This window comes from Vitis vinifera, chromosome 5 (genome assembly GCF_030704535.1).
Source record: "Vitis vinifera cultivar Pinot Noir 40024 chromosome 5, ASM3070453v1".
Taxonomy (NCBI): Eukaryota; Viridiplantae; Streptophyta; class Magnoliopsida; order Vitales; family Vitaceae; genus Vitis; species Vitis vinifera.
In genome coordinates this window covers 9,596,830-9,620,719 of record NC_081809.1, presented here as the reverse complement: position 1 = coordinate 9,620,719, position 23,890 = coordinate 9,596,830, and the positions used below count along the sequence as shown (strand labels likewise).

At 36.5% G+C, this 23,890-nt stretch overlaps 2 protein-coding genes across 6 annotated transcripts; one reads left to right on the top strand and one right to left on the bottom strand.

Annotated features, from left to right (window-relative positions):
* On the top strand, positions 1–3,839 carry LOC100261301 (uncharacterized). Of its 4 annotated transcripts, none has more exons than XM_010651859.3 (7): positions 1–112; positions 305–1,159; positions 1,606–1,778; positions 2,017–2,101; positions 2,199–2,441; positions 2,828–3,000; positions 3,432–3,839. In XM_010651859.3, exons 2-7 carry the CDS (start codon positions 368–370, stop codon positions 3,559–3,561), a joined length of 1,596 nt encoding a protein of 531 aa, XP_010650161.1. In that variant the 5' UTR covers positions 1–112; positions 305–367; the 3' UTR covers positions 3,562–3,839. The 4 variants fall into 4 exon arrangements, with proteins under 4 accessions (XP_010650161.1, XP_010650162.1, XP_010650163.1 ...); XM_010651860.3 differs by having other exon boundaries at positions 14–112; positions 312–1,159; XM_010651861.3 differs by having other exon boundaries at positions 98–232; positions 312–1,159.
* A 1,713-nt stretch (positions 3,840–5,552) lies between these two features.
* Positions 5,553–21,631, bottom strand: LOC100261382 (nuclear transport factor 2). Of its 2 annotated transcripts, XM_010651857.3 has the most exons (10): positions 21,239–21,631; positions 21,020–21,154; positions 10,508–10,814; positions 9,700–9,965; positions 9,400–9,589; positions 9,030–9,151; positions 8,878–8,946; positions 7,487–7,568; positions 6,021–6,113; positions 5,553–5,975 (listed from the first exon to the last, which is right to left on the bottom strand). In XM_010651857.3, exons 1-10 carry the CDS (start codon positions 21,275–21,277, stop codon positions 5,851–5,853), a joined length of 1,428 nt encoding a protein of 475 aa, XP_010650159.1. In that variant the 5' UTR covers positions 21,278–21,631; the 3' UTR covers positions 5,553–5,850. The 2 variants fall into 2 exon arrangements, with proteins under 2 accessions (XP_010650159.1, XP_010650157.1); XM_010651855.3 differs by having other exon boundaries at positions 5,553–6,113.
* Positions 21,632–23,890: the final 2,259 nt, after the last annotated feature.

Here is a 23,890-nt window from a genome sequence, read left to right as displayed (position 1 = left end):
TTAAGAGGCAAAATATCACACGAAGCTCATGCATACCAACTTTAGAAAACACTCGAAGGAGACTAATTTTATAATGCGAGGGAAAAGGAGTCACGTTCATCTTGCTGTGGAAGTAGCCTCTTTCTTTTTCTTTTCTTTTCTTTCTTTTTTTCCTTCATTTTTGAGATCAGTGAATGCTTGAAAGTTAATTTTTAATTGTTACAATTTAATACGAATAGATCAAGAATTGAAGGTTATTATACATTTTTTTTTTTTATGAAAATGTAGTTCGTAATTATTAAATTAATTGTTTGTCCTCTTCAAGTTTCCAGATCGGAGCTTCAACGATTTGAAGCAAGCAGAAGATCTCCATTAAAGCTTGTACGAAATGCTACTGAGAAGTTCGTCAACCCCAGTTCTTGGAACCACCCTCCTCTCACCTTTCTCTGAGAGTCCCAGCAGAGACTCTGAGAGTAGCAGCCACGGCAACCCCACCACCAAAATCACCTTCTCTCACAGTGGGCACCTCAGCTTCCCCTTATTCTCCTGCAACTCATCTCCACTCCCCCACTCCTTTGATCAGGAACCCAATAGTAGTATTAACCCCAAAGGCTTTCGGAGGTCACGGTCTGAGGGAAACTTGGAGGGTTTGGGCCATAGCTCTTTTGATTTAGAAGAGTTCCGTAGATCAGAATCAAATACATCCAAGAAGTATTTTGATAAAACCCACAAAGCAATGTTGGAGACGACCCCGTCTTTCTCTATATATAATTTGACACAAGGAGTTGAAGGTGAAGAAGGGAGTCAGCAAGAAGAGATAGAGGGAGAGGTATTCGTGTTGGAGAGAACTATTACAATTGAAGAGAGTATAAGAGGTACAACCAGTCGTGAATTCAGCTTTGGGAGGAAGACTATGGGGCTGATTGAGGAGGAAGAGGAGGAAGAAGATGTGAATGGTTTTCAGAAGTTGGGTGTTGAAGATGGAGTTGAGCCGGTTAGTCCTCTCATGTATCTTGCTACAGGGCTTGGGATGGATGGTGCTGGGTTTGGTGGTGGTCGTGTTGACTTTGCAGCTGCAGATTTTGATGAGAGTGGCGATGTGGAGGAGTATTATAGGAGGATGGTTAATGAAGATCCTTGCAACCCTCTGTTTCTGAGAAACTATGCTCAGCTTCTGCAGGTGAGCTTTATCCATACTTTCTCTGCTTTCTTCTACATTGGTCAGTCGGGTAGTGGGGCAGGAAGCCATCGAATGTAATAAAATCGAGCTCAATTATAACAACACCAATTCATAGGGCTATCAGTTGAATGGATTTGGGTTGAGAGGCTGCTTCTAGGATGGGGATCCTAGAAGAGTAACACCCAATTCCAGTTTCTCTAATGGAATAAAGGGAAAGTTTAACATCCCATTGACTGTATTTTCTGGGCTGCCAGCACTTAATTGAAGATATATGGGGAGATCAGCCTTCAAGTAATGATTGTACACTAGTCAATATTCTTGGTGGTTGTTTTCTCCTGAGTACCTTTCTCTGTGTATGCGTGTGTGAATAAAATGCTTAATTTGATTTGTTTGATGAGTAAGAATGAACCTTCCTCATATAACATATTCTAAATTTTCACTGATAGTCCAAAGGAGACCTTCAAAGAGCTGAGGAGTACTACTCACGTGCCACGCTAGCAGATCCTCAAGATGGAGAAATATTGATGCAATATGCTAAATTGATTTGGGATGTCCATCGTGACCAAGCTAGAGCTTTGAGTTACTTTGAACGTGCTGCCAAGGTTGCTTCTGATGATAGGTGAATACTTTCTTCCCATTCTTCTTACATTTTTTAGAACAAGCTCTCATATATTTGTCCCATTCACTGGCCTGATAAGCCTTTTCACTGGGTTGGTTTGATTTCTATGCCGCATTATTCTATAATGATTTACTACAGATTGTTGGAAAGAAAACATTGTCTAGCCTTATCAACATGGCTCAAAGACCTGTATCCAAAACATCTGAAAAGTTAACTGGTCTTTCACTTCTTGTTTCAGCCATGTTCTTGCAGCAAATGCCAGTTTCCTCTGGGACATAGAGGATGAGGGGGAAGATGATACTGCAGAACAAGGACTTGTGGAGGTGCTTTTCCAAGAGTGGTGTCTTTTGTGAATGTTTAATTACAACATATATTGTTGGAAAGCCACTAATCTTTCATGAATCACATATTGACAAACAGGAAGGCCTGAGTGAATTTCACAACTTGGATCAGGAAGATGAAAACAAACCAGCAAGCCCTTCTTTGCATCCTGCAGCTGGTCTTGGAATTGATGTGGCAGCTTGTGGTAGTGTTGGTTGTGTTGATTTTAGTTCAATCAACGCCAGTGAGATCAGCAAAGTGGAGGAGCATTACAAGAAGATGGTTGAGGAAAATCCTTGCAACCCCTTGTTCCTAAGGAATTATGCTCAATTTTTGTTTCAGGTAAGATCTCCATATCCTGCCCTATCTTTTCTAATGCTTAGCTGATCATAGTTTTTAAATGCTTATTTACAAAGAAGGTAAAATAAACCTACATGACAAACCAATTCTTGAGTTTTAATGTAGAGATATCTCCATGATAAACCTACATGACAAATCCTTTACCTTAAAATAGGCAGCTTTCTAAATGAGAATATTCTCCATGATAAAGAACCTTTGTCATAGATGATTGTTTAAAACATGAGACTGTACCATCTATGGAGCTTCTCTTTCAATATTGCTGATTGAGTTCATAATTAAAGCAAACGTGCCAGATCATGTCAGTCCATTTGATGTATGTTGGATCATTCTTTTGTTTACTTGACTAACCACACCCGTTTGAATGGCAGACAAAGGGAGAACTCCAGCAAGCCGAGGAATACTACTCTCGTGCTATACTAGCTGATCCTGGAGACGGTGAAATCATGTCACAGTATGCTAAACTAGCATGGGAACTTCATCATGATCGAGATAAAGCCTTGTCTTATTTTAAGCAAGCAGTTCAAGCTACTCCAGGAGATAGGTACAAACTTTTACTTAATAAAAGCATATCAAATATGAAAAAGGAACAAAAATGAAAAATAAAAAAAAGTCCCTACTGCAAACCAAAGTTATGGTCCTGTAAGGGTCACACTGCACACTTGGCACACTGAAGACATTCGTTTTTTTGCTAGAATCCATCATATATTGGATGATCATAGACATCTCTTCAGAGAAATCAATTAACTTGTGAATGCAACTGAGAATGGGGGGTTTGGTAATGTTGGAGGTTGGATCCATGTTCCCAGGGAAGTCTCCTCCCTACATTGGAACCCACTTCCCAAATGTAGGTGCATATCCCATATTAATCAGACTATGGACTCTCTTTAGCAGATTCTATATTATTGTTCTTGAGGAAGTTGTGAGCTTATATACCTACAATTCCTAATTATTTGGCCTATTTTCTGTGTTCAGTCATGTACTTGCAGCATATGCCCGTTTCCTCTGGGAAACAGATGAGGAGGAAGAGGAAAATAATGCATCAATGCAGGATCACATCCAGGTGTCCCTTTTCCATGAAGCCGCTACTTCTGCAAATGCTTAACTCGGCTGAACTAATATTCAACCACTAATGCCACACAAGTGCTAAAATTGGGAAAACCATTCCCTGCCCTCGGTCAGAAGACTGAAAACTATCTAGTAGTGTTTCAGGTTGTGCTTCTAACCTGTTCCAGATTTAATAAAATAAAACATCTGTTCATACACAATCAGATATGGGTAGAAATTTCAGAAAGTGAAGAATGTAAAATGTTTTTATGGGTTCCCCACACTGGGTGGGAGTATTTTATGAATAAAAGAAGTGATACTAGTAATTCAAAATCATGTATTTTCTTTTACAGGGTGCAATCAGACTAAGGTTTCTTGAGAGTGAGGGATGAAGTGCATTACATTCAAATAGGATGGGCATACATGTATGACTCTCATCAGGGTCTCTCTCTTGTTGTGGAACTACCTAAGGAGGCATATTTTCAATAGGTTTGAATGAGTAAAGTTAGAAATGCATAGTCCCATCATCATTTTGGTAGCTTCCAATTATTGCAAAAAAATGAAATGATAGATGAGATGCAGGGTGTTATGAACCTCAGCCCTCCATGATTTGGTTCTTGGATGTTGAGTGCCAAGTCAGGTGGTTTCTTGGGTCTTACTTCTTAATAGGTGTCATGTGTAAGCTGTGCATTAAACATTTGCAGGCAAAGCAAGCCATTCCATGGGAGTGAACAAGCACCATAGAGGAGCTACATGAACCCACCCAATGAGCCACAACCTTTCAAACATATAAGATGGCACTCTACACTCATAAAAGAATTCTATCAATGGGAATCTTGCAATCCATCCAAACTTAGAAGCCCGATCACGTGTGGGTTGTGTCCAGGGCCTACACAACCACATGGTCATTTGCCTTATAACACATGATTACCTAGTTGTGTTGTTATTGGCTAAGATGTCATCATGTTTACTTGCGTCCTAGCCTTGTATTATTAGCATACGAGTATTATGACAAGGGGAGCAGGAGTGCTCTGTGACATTGCTTGGATTCTAATTTTCCAAAGTTAACTGTTCTTTTCAGGGGAGAATGCTATAATACTTCTGAGTTCCTGAAAACCTATGGCTTGCACTTAATTCCCTGCATCAATTGTTTTCAATTTCTACGTTTTGCTATAAATGTAAGTCATTCCTCTTGTTATTGTTGCCTCATTCTTTACCTATTCTGCGCATGCACAAAACTTGAATGAGAGAGTCATCTCCTTGCAAGGGGACTATGATGGGGCCCCACCCAACTTGTCAACTAAAGGAGAAACTTCAGCTCTTCTGCTGGCCAGAGTTGCATCAACCGCTTCAGCCTTCTCACCTTTGAAATTTTGTTGGATTAACTTCGAAAAGGCACGAGGATTAACTCTGAAGGGCCTTTGATGATTCTGGGAAAATCTCCAACTGATAAATTGATATCCCGCAAATCCAACTGATTTTTGCTGCTGCTATTGTAATAGTTAATATGCTTTTGAAAGATCCATTGCACAACCTTAGGTGCTGGAGGACTGGATCACAAGGTTACCATTTCTGCGACTATGATGACTCATGTTATGAGCCCCTGCTGTTCGCGTACAGCAGATTGTACTCTGATCCTCTGCAGAGTTAGCTTGCAATGCAACTTCAAATCAGCTATGAAACACCTCATGAAGCACACGAGAACAGAGTGAACCCCGACTCTCATGTTCGATCAAATCAAGGGGCACGCTGCAGCTGAGCTGTATAATCGAGCAAAAGGTAAGAGTGCACTTTCCCAATAATTTGCATACAATTTGGATTAGGACTGGTTGGGCTCTCCAAAGTCCAACCTTTCATACAGGTTAAACTAATCCTAGCTTGATATATACACCCAAGAGAAGATTTCCTACATAGGGCCAATATACGATGTCCACAGTCTCCAAAGAATCACCATGGGTTGGGGGGTTGGGTTGTTATTGAGGCATGTTTCTTCTGGGAATTTGACAACTCAAAACTAGCTGGCTCAGGACCAAAAAACTTGAAATGTTAAACATTGAATTTAAAATTAGCATAAATAAAATTTATATATCCAACTCAGGACTTCATCAGACAGAACAGGACAATTATAAATTTGACCTCAGACATGGAAGGCTCAAAATTGCAAAAACATTCCCTCTTTAATTAGGAAAATAAAGCACTAAGAAAACCCGAAAAAAGATGTGTTGCCTCTTCCCAACGCATCTAACTGAAACATTGTAAAAATATCAATATTGAAGTTCATGACAATAAAAGGTGAATGTGCTCAGATGAGGGAACTTGGCCCAAAAAACCCCATTAACAGGAAGGTCTAAGTTGACAACTCTGATATGTTCAGACTGTCTCTTGATACTTGGTTCCCTGAGAACCCTCTGTCTTGTCGCGCACTAGGCCGATAGAAACCATTTCCTCTTGGTCTGTTATAGTCTCGGTCACCTCCATCTTGACCATTTCCTCTTGGTCTGTTATAGTCTCGGTCACCTCCATCTTGACCATTTCCCCTACCAAACGTCCGAGCACCATATCGCCCCCTTGGTGCCTCTGACTGGTAGCTCCCCCTGCCTCTTCCCCTTCCTGTTCAGGAAGAATCAATCAGAACAGAATTACAAGAAAGAGCGTTTGAAAGCAACATGGAAGAATTGGTGCCCTATGATGCTATATTAACTGAACAAAGGTCAAATATTTCAAGAGCCAATGTTGATATCATAGTAGGCATACCCACAGGGAGGAGCAAAGTTTACAGGAATATTTTATTACAGATTACCATTCTTCATCAGTCAGCGGCAAGTAATGTAGTAAAGAAAAACTATGCAAAATCTCACAGAAGAAAACAATCCAGATCTAGGAAAGTGCTGGGCTAGAATCTATCTTCCCTGATAGAATGATAAAAACCCAAAGATGGTATGTGCATACTTTTGGTCTCATTTAGCATATCTTGCAAACAGTAAAGTGATTCAGATTCTGTGCAGATCTGTCTGCATATTTACATCATAATAAGCAATATGAATACATAGTATGTCCCCCCAGAGTGAAGCAGCATGGTTTTGCCAAGATAAGATCACAACAAGCTGGCAGCAGGTCTAGAACACAGTCAAATTCTCCTCCACATCATGATTCTAATTTGAGAACTGTCTTGATCACCAGATATAATTGAGAAATATAGGAAGGATGGGTTTAATTTATTTTAGGCGCTATCGGATATTAGAAGAGATTCAAAAGGCTGGTGGAGAAAGAAATCCCTTCATGGAGTCGAATGGTACAGGAATATCACACAATTTAGTTAAGCAACCTTGGCTACTCCTGAGAAAATGCTCTCTGCTTTAGACTTAGATGAAGCTAGATAGGGATATAAAGCTACAGAATGAGGATGACTAAAGTATCTTATGCAATAGCAACCTTTAAACAAAAATTAACTGATTTCCTGATGAGGCTGATCCAAGTATAAATATCAAAACATTTAAAACTAACAGGCTAAATAGTTTGTTGCAATGTCAAAAAGAACAGAACAAAATGATCTTAAGTTTTTTGTATGGGCAGCATCCAGGATCCCTACTCAAAGAGTTCATCAATAAACATAATCTAGAATCCACCTTGAATTCTGCGCCATCCTTTTTTCTTTTGTGATAGAAATTTTACATCGGCTTAAAATTTGACTATCAATGCCAATCATACTCTTCAAGGCAGGGGTCAAACAAGTATGCACTAATGAGGAATTCATGGATATGAATTCCTGTAAAGCAAAATCTAATGGGTTTGAACCAGAGAAAAACTTTATCTAAAGGCTATATGCTACAGTAGTGCCACCAGAATACATGATGAGATCATTATAATTTAAAATGATGCAACATTAAAAGGATACTCCTATCATTGAGACACTACATTAAATATAAGAGAATTCAGGCAAACTTCATAGACATTGATAAAATTGAGGGGAATAAAGTACATACTTCCTCCTCGAGATAAGCTATTGTTGTTTGCTCTCCGCTCCTCAATGTGTACTTGTCGTCCAGCAATCTGTATGGTAGATGCCTATACAGAAATCAAGAGAACACAAGACCAGTTTAATACAACAACCAAGCATGATCAAAGTACCATAGTAAATTAGTATCAAAAACATGAAACTTTTGTTGGAAAAGTTACTAAATCTCAAACTTGGAAAAATCAGTGCAGGAGAATAGCTATAGTTAAATGCCACCAGCAGAATAGATAATGTGAACTTGAGAATTGGATTCTGGGTGCAGAGGTCCTAGAACTGATTGGTTCAAAATTTTCATCCAAAACTGCTAAAAATCAGCAGAAACACATTTCCTGAAAATTTAAGTTTTCATCTGAAACGTATGCATACCATCAACACCAGCCAATATACCAATCAAGAATACCAAGGTGTCCACCACAACACTATAGTTTCAACCCTGTCAACAATAAAACAAACTCTGTACCAATTGCATCACATTATTAAAGTCAACAAATGTTCAAAGTTTGTTTGATAGGTAAAATAAAATATACCACCATAATACACATTTGTTGTGATGTAGCATGGAAGTATATTTGAGATAATTTCTCAAATTTTTCATTTTTTTTCATTTTTTTTAAAGGTAAGTGCACATTATTTCATATGGATCAACAAGACATATCAATTTAGAAGTAAGTCTAATCTTTTGATTTTCATTCCCTGAAAAATCCATTTTTTTAATTCTCTTATTTTTTTGTACTCCATTTTTTAATTAACTTCAAAAAAAATAAAAATTCAAAACTGCATGATTTGAGACATGCTTGTGCAGTTAACAGTTAAGATACGGATCTATTGGGTGCCTAATACCCATTGCTGTGCATTTCTAGTTCTCTATTGTCAACAAGTGCAGTTTACTGTTTTGAACCACATTGTGTCTTTCAAGTTATTGCTTCAATTACTTTATCCTACTCTTTTCTATTTTATAAAGCTATTCAATTTTCTTTAGCATTGTTAATCAGTAATCGTGTTTCTACCAAATCTAAGACCAAACCAATAATTTCAACCATGAACAATATAGTCAAGGAGCAAAATCATATGGGACAAGGACCTCAAACAATCAGACAATAACAAGGAGATCCACAAATAAGCAACATAAGATCTAATGCAAATTTAGACAGGGCTAGAAAGAAGAATGGTCATCCATTTATCTGTTGCTCTCCCAACAGATAAAAATGATTTGTGACAGGAAGAAAATGATTTGTGACAGGAAGATATGTAAAGCCTAGTTAGTACATGGAAACATAATAATTACTTTGAAAATTAAATTATTATCAGAAGTTTAGAAGTTAATGCGTTGCCCAGAAGTTCTCAGAGATGTATACAGACCTTGATTGCATTCTGAACACCAGAAATGTCTTCATATTCAACAAATGCATAGCAAACACCAATATTGTCCTGGTCATGTCATATGTATTAGTGTAGTTGCATTTCAGCAAAAATTCAAGCATAAAGTTTGAAAGAAGGAGAAGGGAATGCACCTTTCGGTTCCGAATTACCACACCGTCAGGCTTGAGTCTACCAAAATTCTTAAATTCCTTAGCAATTTCAGAAGCAGATACAGTAGATGGCAAGTTTCTCACGTAGACAGACTTTATTTCACCTGAGGATATTCATATGTAGGATCAAGGATCATATAGATGCTCCAAAACTATTGACTTAAAAAGAATAAAATCAAGATCCAAGGGAAAGTGAATAAAATATTTGTTCAACATAGCAAGTACTAACAATTTCAGAAGATGCATCAATCTAACCAAAATTAAGATACATATATCTTGTTGGATTTAACAAAACTATCGCTCCCTGAAAAATAACAGCAACACATGATAAAAAAAGTGAATGAAAATTAACCTTCATCTTCTACTCCTGAAACCTCCTCTGCTACCTCTGATGCAGGCTTTTCAAACATAACCGATGATGCAACTGATTGTTCATTACTGGGCTGCGGCATATGATGCCATTCTGAAGCAGGTGGCATGCTCTTGTTATTATACGACTGAGGAGAGACTGATGGCACAGATTGTCCTTTAGCAACCCTCAACTATAAATAAAATCAGGCAGAAAAAAAAAATCACTTCCAATTAAATAAATGACTCACTCAGTGTGTGTGTGCCCATGTGAACCAATAGAACTAAAAGAATTAATCCATACAATGGAAGCATAAGTGTGTTTTTGAGGCTCTCCAACAGGTTCATCAACGGGAGCAGGAGGGAGGTCTTGTAAAGTGTTCATCACATTCTGAAGCGAACCATTTGAATCCTCCCCAGAATTGTCCTCCGGAATGTTGTCAGTCTCAGTGACTTGCTGCAACCGTTGCTCTGGAAAACCGTATCTGTCAACTGGACCATTCTCCATGGCATTCACAGGAGCCACAAACTCCCTTGCTTGGATCTCTCCACCCAGCATGTAGTTGGATACTGTGAAAGTCATTATTTTGTATCACACTATCAGGACAAAGAACATATATATAAATACTATCACCTGAATTTTTCAAAAATTGACTATCCATACAATTTTCCAATAAGAAATAATTTATTATTTATAACTTCTAAAGAAGTAGGTTTCTGAGAGCAAGAGCTAATTTCAATATCAGATTTTAAGCACACATGAATGTGTTTCCAATTTTATGCTAAATTCCAGTCATATCCTGTATTCCTGACCAGAAGAGCAAAAACTACGTCAAACTATGTTCATTGCTGATAATAATTTTTGAAGTCCATTAATATAGAATCCATTCTCTTCATGCCTATCAGGGAAAAAAAAAAAAAAAAAAAAAAGTTCCATTCTTTTGATTGAATTTTGAAATTGCATGTCAATACACAGATTCCATGGCAACATATTGGTCATTTATACATCTGAAAATACATTAATGGACAATTTGATGTTTACAGAACTGTTAATATTTTGCACAGCGATAATGGGAATTGCAGCCATAGAAATTCAGGTACAATCATAATACCTGGCTCTGGAATAGTGTTAGAAGCATTCAACCTGGAATCAAGACTACTCTGAGCTAGTAAAGCTGCTGGATGCTGCTGAATCAGATCCTCATCAATGAAGTGAAGAATATCATTAAGAACAAAAAAGCCTTTCTCCTGAGGTGCAAGGAAAAAAGTTTGCACAAATTTCCTTCTGCCACTGAAATCCTTAATTTGGACAGAACCTGAAACCACCACAAGAACACCTCCATTCCAAGATTCCAGGGAATGTGCTGTCTTGATTTCAATGCCAGTGTAATTGAGCGACATGATAAGTGTATGGATTTGCTGTGAAAAGAAAAACAGGGCAAAAGACGAACCCAAGAGGCTTATCAATTGAATATACACAAATATTATAGTTTAGCTAATTTAAAATCCAGAACATGGCAGGAGCAAAAATGAAATGAACCCATGCAATGAAAGCATTATAAAACCAGAATAATACAAGTTTAAAACAAAACAAGAAACAAATACAAAGTGTGTTCTTTTAAAGCATGCATAATGATAAGAAGTGATGTGAAATTGCTACAGACAACTAGAACGAAGTAGATATGATAAGTTATATCAAGATTGGTTGACTACGAATTAGTTACTAGTTCACTGGCATCAAAGAATTAAGGACAATCACTTTCAAAGTGGGCACTTATTATGCTTAACCTGCAAATGTGTTAGCAATGCACACATGCTTTGGGATAAGTCCAGATACTTTCTTTTAAATTAAATAAGAATGAAGGTAACCCTTCATTATAAAGCAACATGGCAGAGCTGCTTCAAAGAGTAAAAACAGGCCTTCCCCTAGTGTAGTAGATTCATAATTAGCATTTCATTTCATATTGCTCAAAATTATTGTTCTTTTCCTGCCATGGATTCAAAATGAAGCGTCACCATTTGGTTAAGAACTTAGACAAGTGTTTGCAACATAAGTCATATTAAGAGCCTATCATTTCTTTTTAAAGCCTTTGAAAAACATAAGCCATGTTACGAAAGTAACAACTATAAAAAGAGATGCTTTCCATTCACAGATAAACTATGGCTGCTGCTCAGGAAAAAACTTGTTAACTAATCCTCCAAACAAGGTGCCACCACACTCGCAATCCTCAAATGTACATGATTTGTGGCATATTCTTCTCCATTCTTTGCTACGTCAAAGGTGTGATAGCGAGTAGGTATCACCAAACTCTTACTGCTTCACCTCCAACATAAAAAAGGCATGTGCACACTCACAAACACCTACGCTTACTTTGAAACTATGGATAATGGGGTCAGAACTTTGGGTGACAATGAGACATTTTAGTCATCAAACCTTGAAACACAGAGAATAGTCATTATCTTATTTTGGCTTCTTCATATGGATATATGTTCCTTACTGGACATACACTTCTTATACAGTATTTAATGAACACTATATATCAACACATTCAATATAAACATAAAAAGCTTCCCAAGATTCTAATGAATTCCTAAACCTGCAAATCTTTCACTCTTTAGCCTTTTGGTTATCCAGGGGCAACGATAACTGACGAGAAATAAGTTTATTCATGTAGGCACCAAGCATGTGAGTTTGAAAGCAGGGATAGATTTTATTCCCTGGCACTCACGAGTTGTTTAGATCAATATCATGGCAGAACTCATATGCAATTATAAAGAAAAGCTCCACAACAAGAAGACAAATAACAGAAATAGCAACAGACAGCCTTAGCTGATAACTTTATATCAATAATAATAAGATTATATATATATATATGAAAAAAAAAAAAGAGAGAGAAGTCTTGAAGAAGTCTAAAAAAGAGCAAGACTCCAAACCCATTACAGATTTAAAAAAAGCAAGGTGGGTTGGGTGTGGCCCCCCTGCCCCCATCGCGATCCTTGCCTCTATCTCACACATGTAAAAATAAGCATTTTCACAAGTATTTTTATTAAATATATTTAATAATATACAAACATAGAAAAAGAAATGAATATCATGGCCTAATCTGTATTATTATTAAATTTTATAATTTGTTTTCTAAGTTATTGATACAAATTATTGATTGAGCTTTTATTTTTTATTAAATTATCATTTTCAATCAACAAAAAATTATTTATGAAAAGATAACTATATAATATATGTATTTGAAAATATTCAATTTTTTATTTATTTAATATTTTAATTAGAGTAATAATTAATATTTATAAGACGCTTTAATATTAGAAAATGTGATATATTTAAAAAAGATATTCAAGATTAAGTGAATGATTAATATAATATGATATTAATGAGCGTCTATTTCGATTTACTTCTTGTTTTCCATTTTTAAAATTAGAAAATAGTACTGACTTTTATATAAGATATTAGAAATTTTTATATGTTGACATTGAAAAGATGAAATCCATTCTTGGGTCATGGTACTATACCATCACATTGGACCTAAACACTCCTATGGAGGTTTATCAAATTTAAAAAAATTTAACACTGATTTTTAAAGATTTAAGATAAATCTATATTGTTTGAACAAGATATTCTACTTTCTTCATAGAATTTATTACTACATTCTACTTTTAAAAAGAGAAAATAAGAAACGTATCCAATTGGACATTGAGGTTTTTAATTTTGCTAAATGATTCTTTTCAATGGATTAGAACAAAAACTTATTTATGAAAAGGCAGCAATATATAGTATTTGCATTTGAAAAATATTTTTTATTTGATATTTGAATTAGATTAATAATTAATATTTGTAAAACTTTTTAATGTTAGAATAATTAAAAAGATATTCAAAATCAATAGAATATATAAGATTAAATTAATTTATTTATTATTTATTTCTTAAAATAAAGAAAAATTAACATATTAAAGAAAGGTATTATCCTAGTGTAAATTATCGCATCTTTAAAAATTAATAGAGAGGTTTTTATTTCTAAGTGATCATTGAATTTATTATGACTGATGATACTTCTCATTACAATGAGATGGATTATCATTTTAATTAGATTAAAATGTGATGTTATCCATGAAACGTACTTTTTAAAATGAGAAAATATAACAACAATAACCAAAAAAATTAATGAGTCATTTTTTATTTTTTTTTATAGGTAAAGTAATTTCATTAAAGGCCAAAAGCCAAAGGAGAGAGTATATACGGAGTATACCAAGATACAAAGAAGTAAAACACTAAAAAGCAAACAAGCCTCACCCTTACTTGGTGGCTAGCCAATCTACAAAATCTATCAAAGAGAAAGTGTGTTCCTTTATATACACCCTAGCCCAATTCACAAAAGTGTACAAAAAAATGGACTTAATATCTTGGTCGTTCCTCTCAATATCATCGAAGGCCCTCCTATTCCTTTCTTTCCAAATGATCCACATCAGGCAAAGGGGGGCCGCTCTCCAAGCTTTCTCCCTTTTCTTGCCCACAAAAGAACCATGCCAACCCAGGAGGTTCCTTTTCACAGAGGAATACATCACCCATTGCACCCCAAAGAGGGAGAGAATCAAAAGCCATAACATTCTGGTCTTTTCACAAAACAAAATAAAGTGATCTATGGTTTCCTTCTCATTTTTACACAAAAAGCACCTGTTGGGAATGCTCCAACCAAATCTCTTCAGACGGTCAGTGGTGAGCAGCCTAGTCCAAGCCGCCTCCCAACCAAAGAAGCTAGCTCTAATTGGGACCCAAGGCGTCCAAATAGTTCTGGCCGGGAAGGGGGTTTTGATGCCCCTTGAGAGAGAGCTATAAAATGATTTAACTGAAAAGGTTCCATTCTTGTTCTCTTTCCACCGGAGCGAATCATCCACACCTCTTCTAATGGTCATAGGGAGGAGCTTGCCTAACAAGCTTTCAACTTCTCCCACCTCCCAATCATTAAGGTGTCTATTAAAACGAGGCCCCCAGCTACCCCCAACTCTGTCTTCCTCCCAAGCCTCAGCAACCCAGCTATCTTTGTTGACGGAGAGATTAAACAAGGTGGGGAAAGCTTCTTCCAAAAATTGGTTTTCACACCACAAGTCTTTCCAAAACTTCACTCTAGTGCCATCCCCTACAATGAAGCGGGAGTGAGAACGGAAGCTCTCCCAACCATTTCTGATGGCCTTCCAAACCCCCACCCCATAACGATCTCTTACACCTTTGGAGCACCATCCCCCATCTTGAAGGTCATACTTACTAAAGATAATTTGCTTCCATAGGGACTCATTCTTATTAGAAAATCTTCACAACCACTTCCCAAGAAGGGCATTGTTAAAAATAGCTAGATTGCGAATGCCCAAGCCTCCATCCTCTTTAGCAGCACAGATAACCTTCCAACTTAGTAAGTGAGGCTTGTTCTCTAAGGCACCACCGCCCCATAAGAAATCCCTTTGGATCTTTTCAAGCCTTGCACACACCCTCTTAGGGATCACAAATAGGGAAAGGAAGTAGGTTGGGAGGCTGGAGAGGGCGCTTTTAAACAAGGTAAGACGGCCACCTTTGGAGAGGTATTACCTTTTCCAGAGAGACAACCTTTTCCTGAATCTTTCTTTCACTGTATCCCACACCCTAGTGGATTTGTAGGGGGCTCCAAGGGGGAGACCCAAATAGGTGGTAGGAAGACTCCCTATCTTACATCCCAGTACCAAGGTGAGAGTCTCCATAGGAATGCCTTCCCCCACTGCAAAGGCCTCAGTTTTGCTCAGATTGACTTTTAATCCTGAAATCACCTCAAACCACATGAAGGTCCAACTAAGATATTGCAACTGATCTGCTTCGACGTCACAGAAGATCAAGGTGTCATCGGCAAACAAGAGATGGGACACGATCAGTCCCTCTCTTCCTCTTCCTCCTACTCTGAAGCCAAAAATAAAGCCCCCATTTCTTGCACAAGACAACAGTTGGCTAAGGGATTCCATGGCAAAAAGGAAGAGATAAGGGGAAAGGAGGTCCCCCTGTCTCAATCCCCTAGAGCTACGAAAGAAGCCCGAAGGGCTCCCGTTGATGAGGATCGAGAAGGTTGTCGTAGAGTAGCACCATTTCATCCAATTAATCCATCTATGCCCAAATCCCATCTTGGACATCACCTCCATGAGAAAGTCCCAATTGACATGGTCAAAAGCTTTCTCGATGTCCATCTTAAGAAAGAGACCCGGCTTGTTGTCTTTCAATCTAGAATCAAGGGTTTCGTTAGCAATAAGAACGGTGCCCAGAATCTGTCTCCCTTGGACGAAAGCTTGCTGAGAATCAAAAATCACCTCCCCCATCACTGATTTCAGCCTATTTGCTAGGACTTTGGCCAACAGTTTGTACACACTCCCTACCAGGCTGATTGGTCTTAAATCTCTTAGGTCTTCGGCCCCCTCCTTTTTGGGAATGAGCAAGAGGAACGTGGAGTTTAAGCTTCTCTGGAAGGTTCCATGGAGGTAAAATTCCCTGAAGAGACCCAAAATTTCTGGTTTAACAACATCCCAACAAAACAACCAGAATGCCATTGTGAAGCCGTCCGGGCCTAGGGCTTTGTCCCCACAGCAGCTACTAAGGGCTGCAAAGATTTCTTCCTCAGAGAACATAACTTCCAGGCTGCTAGCCACTCCTTCTCCCAGCTCCTTGAAATTAAGGTCATTGATACTAGGCCTCCAATCCCCAGATTCTGAGATGAGGGACCGGTAGGTTCTGCAAACACTATCTTTTATATCTTCAATGGAAGAGAGAGTCACCCCATTCACTCTAATTTTAGACAGGAAGTTCTTCCTTGCCCTAGCATTGGCCATTTTGTGGAAATATTTGGTATTTTTGTCGCCTTCTCTTAACCAGATTTCTCGACTTCTGCCTCTAAGAAGTTTCTTCCAAAAGGGCCCATTTCTTATAGTCCTCAAGAGCCAGATTTTTAGCCTTCATATCTCCAAGATTAAGAGGGTTCTCCTTCTCCTTGGCTTCCCAACACTACAGGTGGGCGAAGGCCTCTGCTCTATTGGAAGAGACGTTGCCTACCACCTCCTTGTTCCAGATTTTCAGGTCCTTCTTAAGCGCTTTGAGTTTCTCAACAATGCAGTGGCTGCTATAGCCTTCGACAGAATACCCATTCCACCAGCTTCTTACTAGGTCTTTGAATCCATCTATTTTCAACCACATATTTTCAAAACGAAAGGGGTTTTTTCCTGAAGAGAAACCTCCAACTTCTAGGACTATGGGGTTGTGATCGGAGACCATACGAGGTAGAGTTGATTGTGTGATAGCTGAAAAGTGGTCCTCCCATTGATCCGAAATCAGGAAACGGTCTAACCTAGAGGCAGCTTGAGAGTTCAAACCCCCTATCCAAGTGAAAGGACCTCCGGTCAGTGGAGAATCCCTCGGCCCCAGCTCCCCTATCACCTCTGAAAACCTCCTCATTTCAATTGTGAGGCTAGGGGCATTCCTTCTTTCCTCTGGGAATCTTACAAAGTTAAAGTCCCTTCCTACGCACCAAGGGTCATCCCAGAGGCCATGGATGGCTCCAAGTTCTTCCCAAAAATCTTCCTTTTCGCTGCCAATCACTGGCCCGTACACTCCAGAGAAAATCCAAGAGAAGCCATCAGCGCAATTTCTAAATCAAACAAAGATGGAGTACCCCCCGCTTTCAACCTCCAAATTCTCCAGGACTATATTATCCCAGAAGAGAAGGAGGTCGCATGCCGCACCCCTAGCGTCCACTGACGCCCAATTAAGAAATCTTCCTACACCCACACTTTTTACCATTTGCAGAGACATTTCTTTCACCTTCGTCTCTAAGAGGCAAACCAAATCTGGTTTTTGATTCCTCACCACTCCCTTGATTAGCTTTCTTTTCTCAAAATCATTAAGCCCACGGACATTCCAACAGAGAATTTTGATTCTCATTAATCAACTGAAATCAAAACCCTGGAGCTCTGGCCTGATTTTTTTGTTATCCCTGATGTCCCCCCATAGCTGACAGAGCATTCCAATCTTTAAAACTCTCTTTCGAAGCGGGTGGTGCAAGATTTTTTCTTTTTCCTTCTCTTGCTAATGAGTCATTCTTTGAACCCAATTAGTAATTAACATAAATTAATAAGTAATTCTTTTTAAAAAAGTTTTATTCTTACTAAATAATAACAAGATCATCATTTCAATTAAATTAAAATGAAGCATAATCTATTAAAACTACTTTTAAAAATGAGAAAATATAATAATAATAATAATAATAATGATGATGATGATGGTGATGAAAAAAATTAATGAATCATTGGTGCTTGAGGTTTATGAGGACTTCATTTAAAGAGTTTTTTGTGTGAAAAAATAGGATTCATATTTTATTGTTTTGTTAATTGTAGCGAGTTCAAGTCCTTGCCTTAGGTTTGTTTAATTTTCCCCATCCCTAACCTCAACCAATATTATCATGCCCCACCCCCGCCTCATTAAAGGCGGATCCACACAAGGACTTGACCCATATTATCATTCATGTATACATGTATGTATGTCCTTGCCCTAGGTTTGTTTAATTTTCCCCATTCCTATTCTCAACCCATATTATCATGGTCCATCCCCAACCCACCCCATTAAGAGTGAATCCCAGTAGGGACCTTTATTAGTCATCCCTAAACCCTATAGGAGCTCTAGACCATTATAACAATGATTAACAAAGAACTTTTTCACCCTTTTATCCCAAAAATACTCATCTTTAAATACCACCTTTCCTTTCTTTACACAAGCACCAGAATAGACAAATCAAAGCCAATCTCCAAACTTTTTTCCTTTTCTCCAAGCCCCTCACATGCCAACTTAGAAGGAGACCTCTAACTATCCCAAGAAAAACCAACTAAAACCCAAAAATTGTAAATGAAAAATCTCACAACAACCTAGAATTGTTAAATGCGGTAAATTTGGTGAGGGGGGAGGAAGTTGGGTGTTTGGGGATTGAAGGGAAGGGTATGAATTGGGCTACTAAAAGCAATTAGGAAAGGTTGGGAGGTAATCCAAACTAGATCTAGTTTTGCAATGGGTGATGGTAGGAGATTGAGGTTTAAACATTATTTGTGATGCAATAAAGAATCTTTAAGAGAATCTTTTCCCACTTTGTTTTTATTGCAACATCAAAAGATGCTTAGACAATTGATGCCTAGGAGGTTGAGGGATATGATGGGTATTGGAATCCTTATTTTGTAAGGAACTTCCATGACTTGAAGTTGGCCATTGCCAAGGCTTTTCTAGAGCAAATTCAAGTAGTGGTAGTGTCTAAGGCTTGTGTGGATAGATTGGTGTAGAAAGGCTCAAAGAATAGAAATATCTTTGTAAAATCTTTTTATAACTCCTTGGAAACTAGTGCTAGAGTTGCTTTCCTGGAAAAAGAAATATGGAACTTGATAACCCCACAAAAGTGTGTGTGTGAGCATGCACTCGTTTGTTTTTTTTTTGTTTTTTTAGTGTTTTTTTCTTTTTTGGTGGCATAGGAGATAGTTTGGGAGAAGATCTTAACAATGGATAATCTAAGGAGGAGAAGAAGGGCCTCTAACTAACTAGTGCTATAAGTGTAGAAACAATAAACAATCAATCACATCCTTTTTCATTGTGGCATAGAAGGAAGTTTATGGCAAATAGTCTTTATAGTTTTTGGAGTCACTTGGATGTTGCCAATGTCAATAAAAAGTTAATGGGGTGGCATAGGAATGTTGTTGGATATAAAAGAAGTACAGAGAATGACCCCTCTTTGTTTGTTTTAGAACATTTGGCTAGAGCAAGACCATAGGACCTTTTAGGGATGGAGCATTTGATACAAGTTTTGAAAGATGTTTTTATCCATTCTTTGTTTATGTAGTCAAGAGGCTCCTTGGTAGCTGATTGTTCTTCTTTGTTTTACTTCATTAATTGTATAGGGTCCCATTAGCTTTTTTGTTTACCATTTTGGCCTTTGACATCATTTGTATACTCTTGTGTACTAGGGATGTGCCCCCCCCCCCCCCCCCCCCCCTTCTTTTTGATTGGCACTCGTCAATACATACTCATTATTTGCCCATAGGCAAAAATAAAACAATGAATAAGAATGTAGTTTGATGTCTCCTCAGCCATCATAAATAAACTGCACCTATTAACCAAGGACCAACTTTTTTATCAACTAGTTAATAATAAGAATCTTCTATCCTCCCACACAAAGAAACAAGCCCTCAAAGGTGCACTAGAACCCCATAACTCCTTGGTATGAAAAACATTCACTCTTGCCATTTATAAAAAAAATGCAATGAGATTTAACTGAAAAGGGCCACTCCTTTGCTTCCCTCCAAAGCATCATGTCCACCCTCATCCCTAGCACTCCCATTGAATGAATGCAATCCATAAAATGAACTTCATCTCTAGCTCCCAATCCTGAAAGGGCCTACCTAAAAATAGAGGTTCCAATGACTTTGGTCTCCATCCACCACACATATGTCCACTCTTGCATTCTTGACCACCGGAAGACTATAAAGAGGTGAAAAAGCTTCCTTTAGAAAGCAATTCCCAATCCACTTATCAAGCCAAAACCTGGCCTAAAACCATTCTCCACCAATGTTGATTGTTGTATGCATAGAAGAGTGCAACAATCTATTTAAAGAATTTAACAGTCCAATTAATGAGACCTGATTATAGTGTAATTACACCAACATTCTAAATCATCCTATTTACTTTTGCTATGCACTAAACATTTCAACTCAGTGACTTATCAAAGACTTAAATCCCACCTAATGCATTAAGGATCTAAAACAAAAAATTAAAAACTATTAATTTTCAAAGAATTCTAGAAAAACAAAGCAATAAATAAGTGAATGTGCCAACAACTAAAATTCGTGTCTACTTCTTCATTACCTAGCAATTACAGTAAGCAAATCCATACCCAATGTTTCATTACACGGCAATTTTTCCACATTCTATATCACCCCATTTACTCTCGATACAAGCTTATTGTTCCAACTAACCACCCAATCAACCCCATAAATCCCAATTGATATAGTGATAACCTGAAAAATAAAATTAATAAAAATAAATGCCTAAAGAATCCCACACTACTCGAATAAGCTAACAAAAACTTAACATAAAATCTGAACAAAACATTAAAATCAATCAAAATACAAAAACTAACCAATACAGTGATAACCCAATTAATAACGGTGGATGCCTAGCGAATCCCATATTATTCAAATGAGCTCACCAAAAATTGGATGAAAAACTTAAGATTATAACAAAACATTAAAATCAATCAACACACAAAAACTAAACAATACATTGACAAACCAACCAAGATAATGATACATTAACACATTATTCAAATAAGCTGGCAAAAGCTTAGATAAATAACATAAATCCTAACAAAATATTAAAATCAATCAAAATAGAAAACTCAATTACAAAAACAGGGCATCTAAAACAACACCAACTCAATCCCAATTTTACATCATATAATTCATCAAAAAAACTGACATGGCAAAATCAAGTCCCAAAATTTTTCATTCTGGAAAAATCATCAAAACCAATACCCTATACATACAACCATTCCAATAGACACAAAATTCAGAAGAATTACCAGCATTGCCGAAGCAGTCTCTCTGGTGTTGCCGTCAACGCGAAGCACAGTGCTGGCATCAGAGTAGAACTGGTGAACAAAGTCTGGCTGTTGCTGAAGAACCTGGTAGTACTGCCCCACGAAGTATGCCCCAACCTGAAACACCATAACCCCAAAATTTCAGTCAAAAAAAAAAAGAAAAAGAGAGAGAGAGAAAGGAAAAAAAAAAACAGAAATTACCTGAGCAGCAGTGACATGAAAGGGGAACGGAGTCGCCATTACGAACCCAGCTCGACACCCTAAACCCTAAAAATGTCAATCAAAACCCTAGATCTGAAACCCCAAACCCTAATCAGATTATAGAGCTCGTAGACAAAGCTGGGATTTTAATTTTGCTAGTTGGTATTCAAAGAAAGTGATCCGAGATTTGATATTTATAAATAGAAATAAATATATAAATATATGGAATAACAGTGAGAGATAAAAGGGAATCTAGAGAGAGAAAATGGAGAAACCTATGGGATGGATAGATTTGTGTTCCGCTATTCTCCACTGCCTTCCATTTTTTCTTATTTTTTTATTTTTTTATTTTTCATTTTTGAGGCTTCTTTTTGTAACGCCTGTGCCTGTCTTAGCTATCATCAGATTCGGGCGCACTTTAAGAGGCTACAGGACGCGTCCCCATCATGTTATTGCTAATGTGCGCTTATGGTGTAGAGTTTCTCTTTCTGTCTCATTATTCTCTTCCCTTATTTAATTTTTTTCTTTATTAATAATAATACACGTGGTTTGATGGGACAATTTTTGGGTATTATTACAGTGGTCAAAGTCATAATTTCATCGATTAATAATTTTTTTAAAATAAATTGCATAAATAAAATTAGGTGGAAATTTGTCTAGAGCATCTTTGAAGACTGATTTTGAAAACAGTTTTTTATTATTTAAAACAAAAAAATATAGAAAATATATAATAATTAAAAATTATTTTATATTTTTTATTTAAAGAAAAAAAGGAACATTTTCAAATAATATCTTTTAATTGTTTTATATGTTGTTTTAAAAAATAATTATATAAAAATATAAAATAATTAAAATTTAAATATTATATAAAAAATTAAATATATTTTAAAATATTAAAAATAAATTAAAAATATTTTAGATTTTCAAATAGACTTTTGTTCTATAAAAATCATATAATAATTTTTAAAATTATTCTCAAAAACTATTTTTTATAATTATTTACGAAAATAGTTATCAAACAAACTCTAATTTACTTTTTAATGCTATTATAAGGAACGATATTAAACTTAATTATTTCTATCATCATTTCATCACATTTAAATTGTTATAAAATAAATTCATACAAAAAATATTTATACAAAATAAATTCAATATCACATTATTATATTTTTACATTTATCAAGTTAGAAGGGTATAATCTATTAATGGGGTTTTTTCCTTTTTCCTTTTTTTTTTAAAAATAAAAAATAAAACTTCTTACTATATATTACCAAAAAAAATTATTATTTATGGTACTAAAGTATTACAATAATGCTTGTTTTGAAAAGTAGGAATAATAATTATTGATAGGGTTTTAACAAGGCCATTAAGCAAGTGAATGATAAAGATTTTGCGCTTTTCTCAAATTGTAATAATATTTTTTTAAATGTAAATAACCAATTCATAAATATTATTATCCTTTTTACTTAATTTAAGTTTTAGAGGGTGGCCCTCTGCTTTTTGGAAACAAAAGATATGACCATTATAATAATTACCTTAAATTTAAAATGTGCTTCACTTTCTATGATACTAGACATCAATGGAATGCATAGCTAATTATTTGCATGATAAATACATGATGTTGAGAATAAAAATTCTATCTTTTTATATACAATTGCGAGTTCTTTTAATCTTGGTTTATTTCCGGGGAATGTTTTACATTTTAGGTATGTGTGTCTTTACTTCATTATAATACTTTAAATATTTCATTCGGGTATATTTTTGTATTTATGTTTATGGTGCTACCTACTTTATGATCTCTTCTTCATAGGTAACTTGACTTTGAACTTAGATTCGAGTTTTCAAAAACACGTTTTCCGAATAAAAAGTTATTCTTAAAGTTTTATTTCTTATTTTATTTTTTATTTGAAAAAAGTAAAATAAAATAAATGATAACTCTATTTTAAAAAAAAAAAAAACAAAGAAAACCAGTTTTTCACTTAAAATTTATCCAAAGTAAAAAAAGATTTGAACATCCAATTGCTCACGAGAGAGAGGATTGTTAGAATCTACTTATTGTTTCTGGACCCTAGCTTTCCAAACTATATTTTCCTTACATAACTAATCGATCGATCGCTTTCAAAAATGTTTCTTGGTCTGCCTACTGCGTGTGGTACTGCTCCTTTGTGGCATGCAACTATTCCTCTATGACAGAAGTGGAGGCTCCTTCAATAGCTAAGGTTGTCTTGGTGCAGACCATTTCCAACAGGTTAGTTTAAGAAGATCCCCACAGACAATGCCAATTATTGGAACCAGTTCTCACTACTCCCTTATAACTGTCAGAAGGACACCCATAAAAAAAATAAAATAAAATAAAAATGGAGATTGTCTCAACATTAAGAAAATGGAGAGTTGCACAAGGCTCAGGATTCAAGCAGATGGCTATGGCTTGTGGCTCGAGTACATTCTGTGACATTAGCTCGTACAACTTGGCATGCATGTGTGTTGATTTTCGTGCAACGATATTATGGTGAAAATTAGAGAAAACGAAAGGAAAAACATATAGATTTAATATGGTTCGATAGATTGCCTACATACTAAGCCTCAATTAATGAAATTCCAAAAATACCCCTGAACCGTACTGCAGGAGGGCAATGCCCAACCTATTGTTCG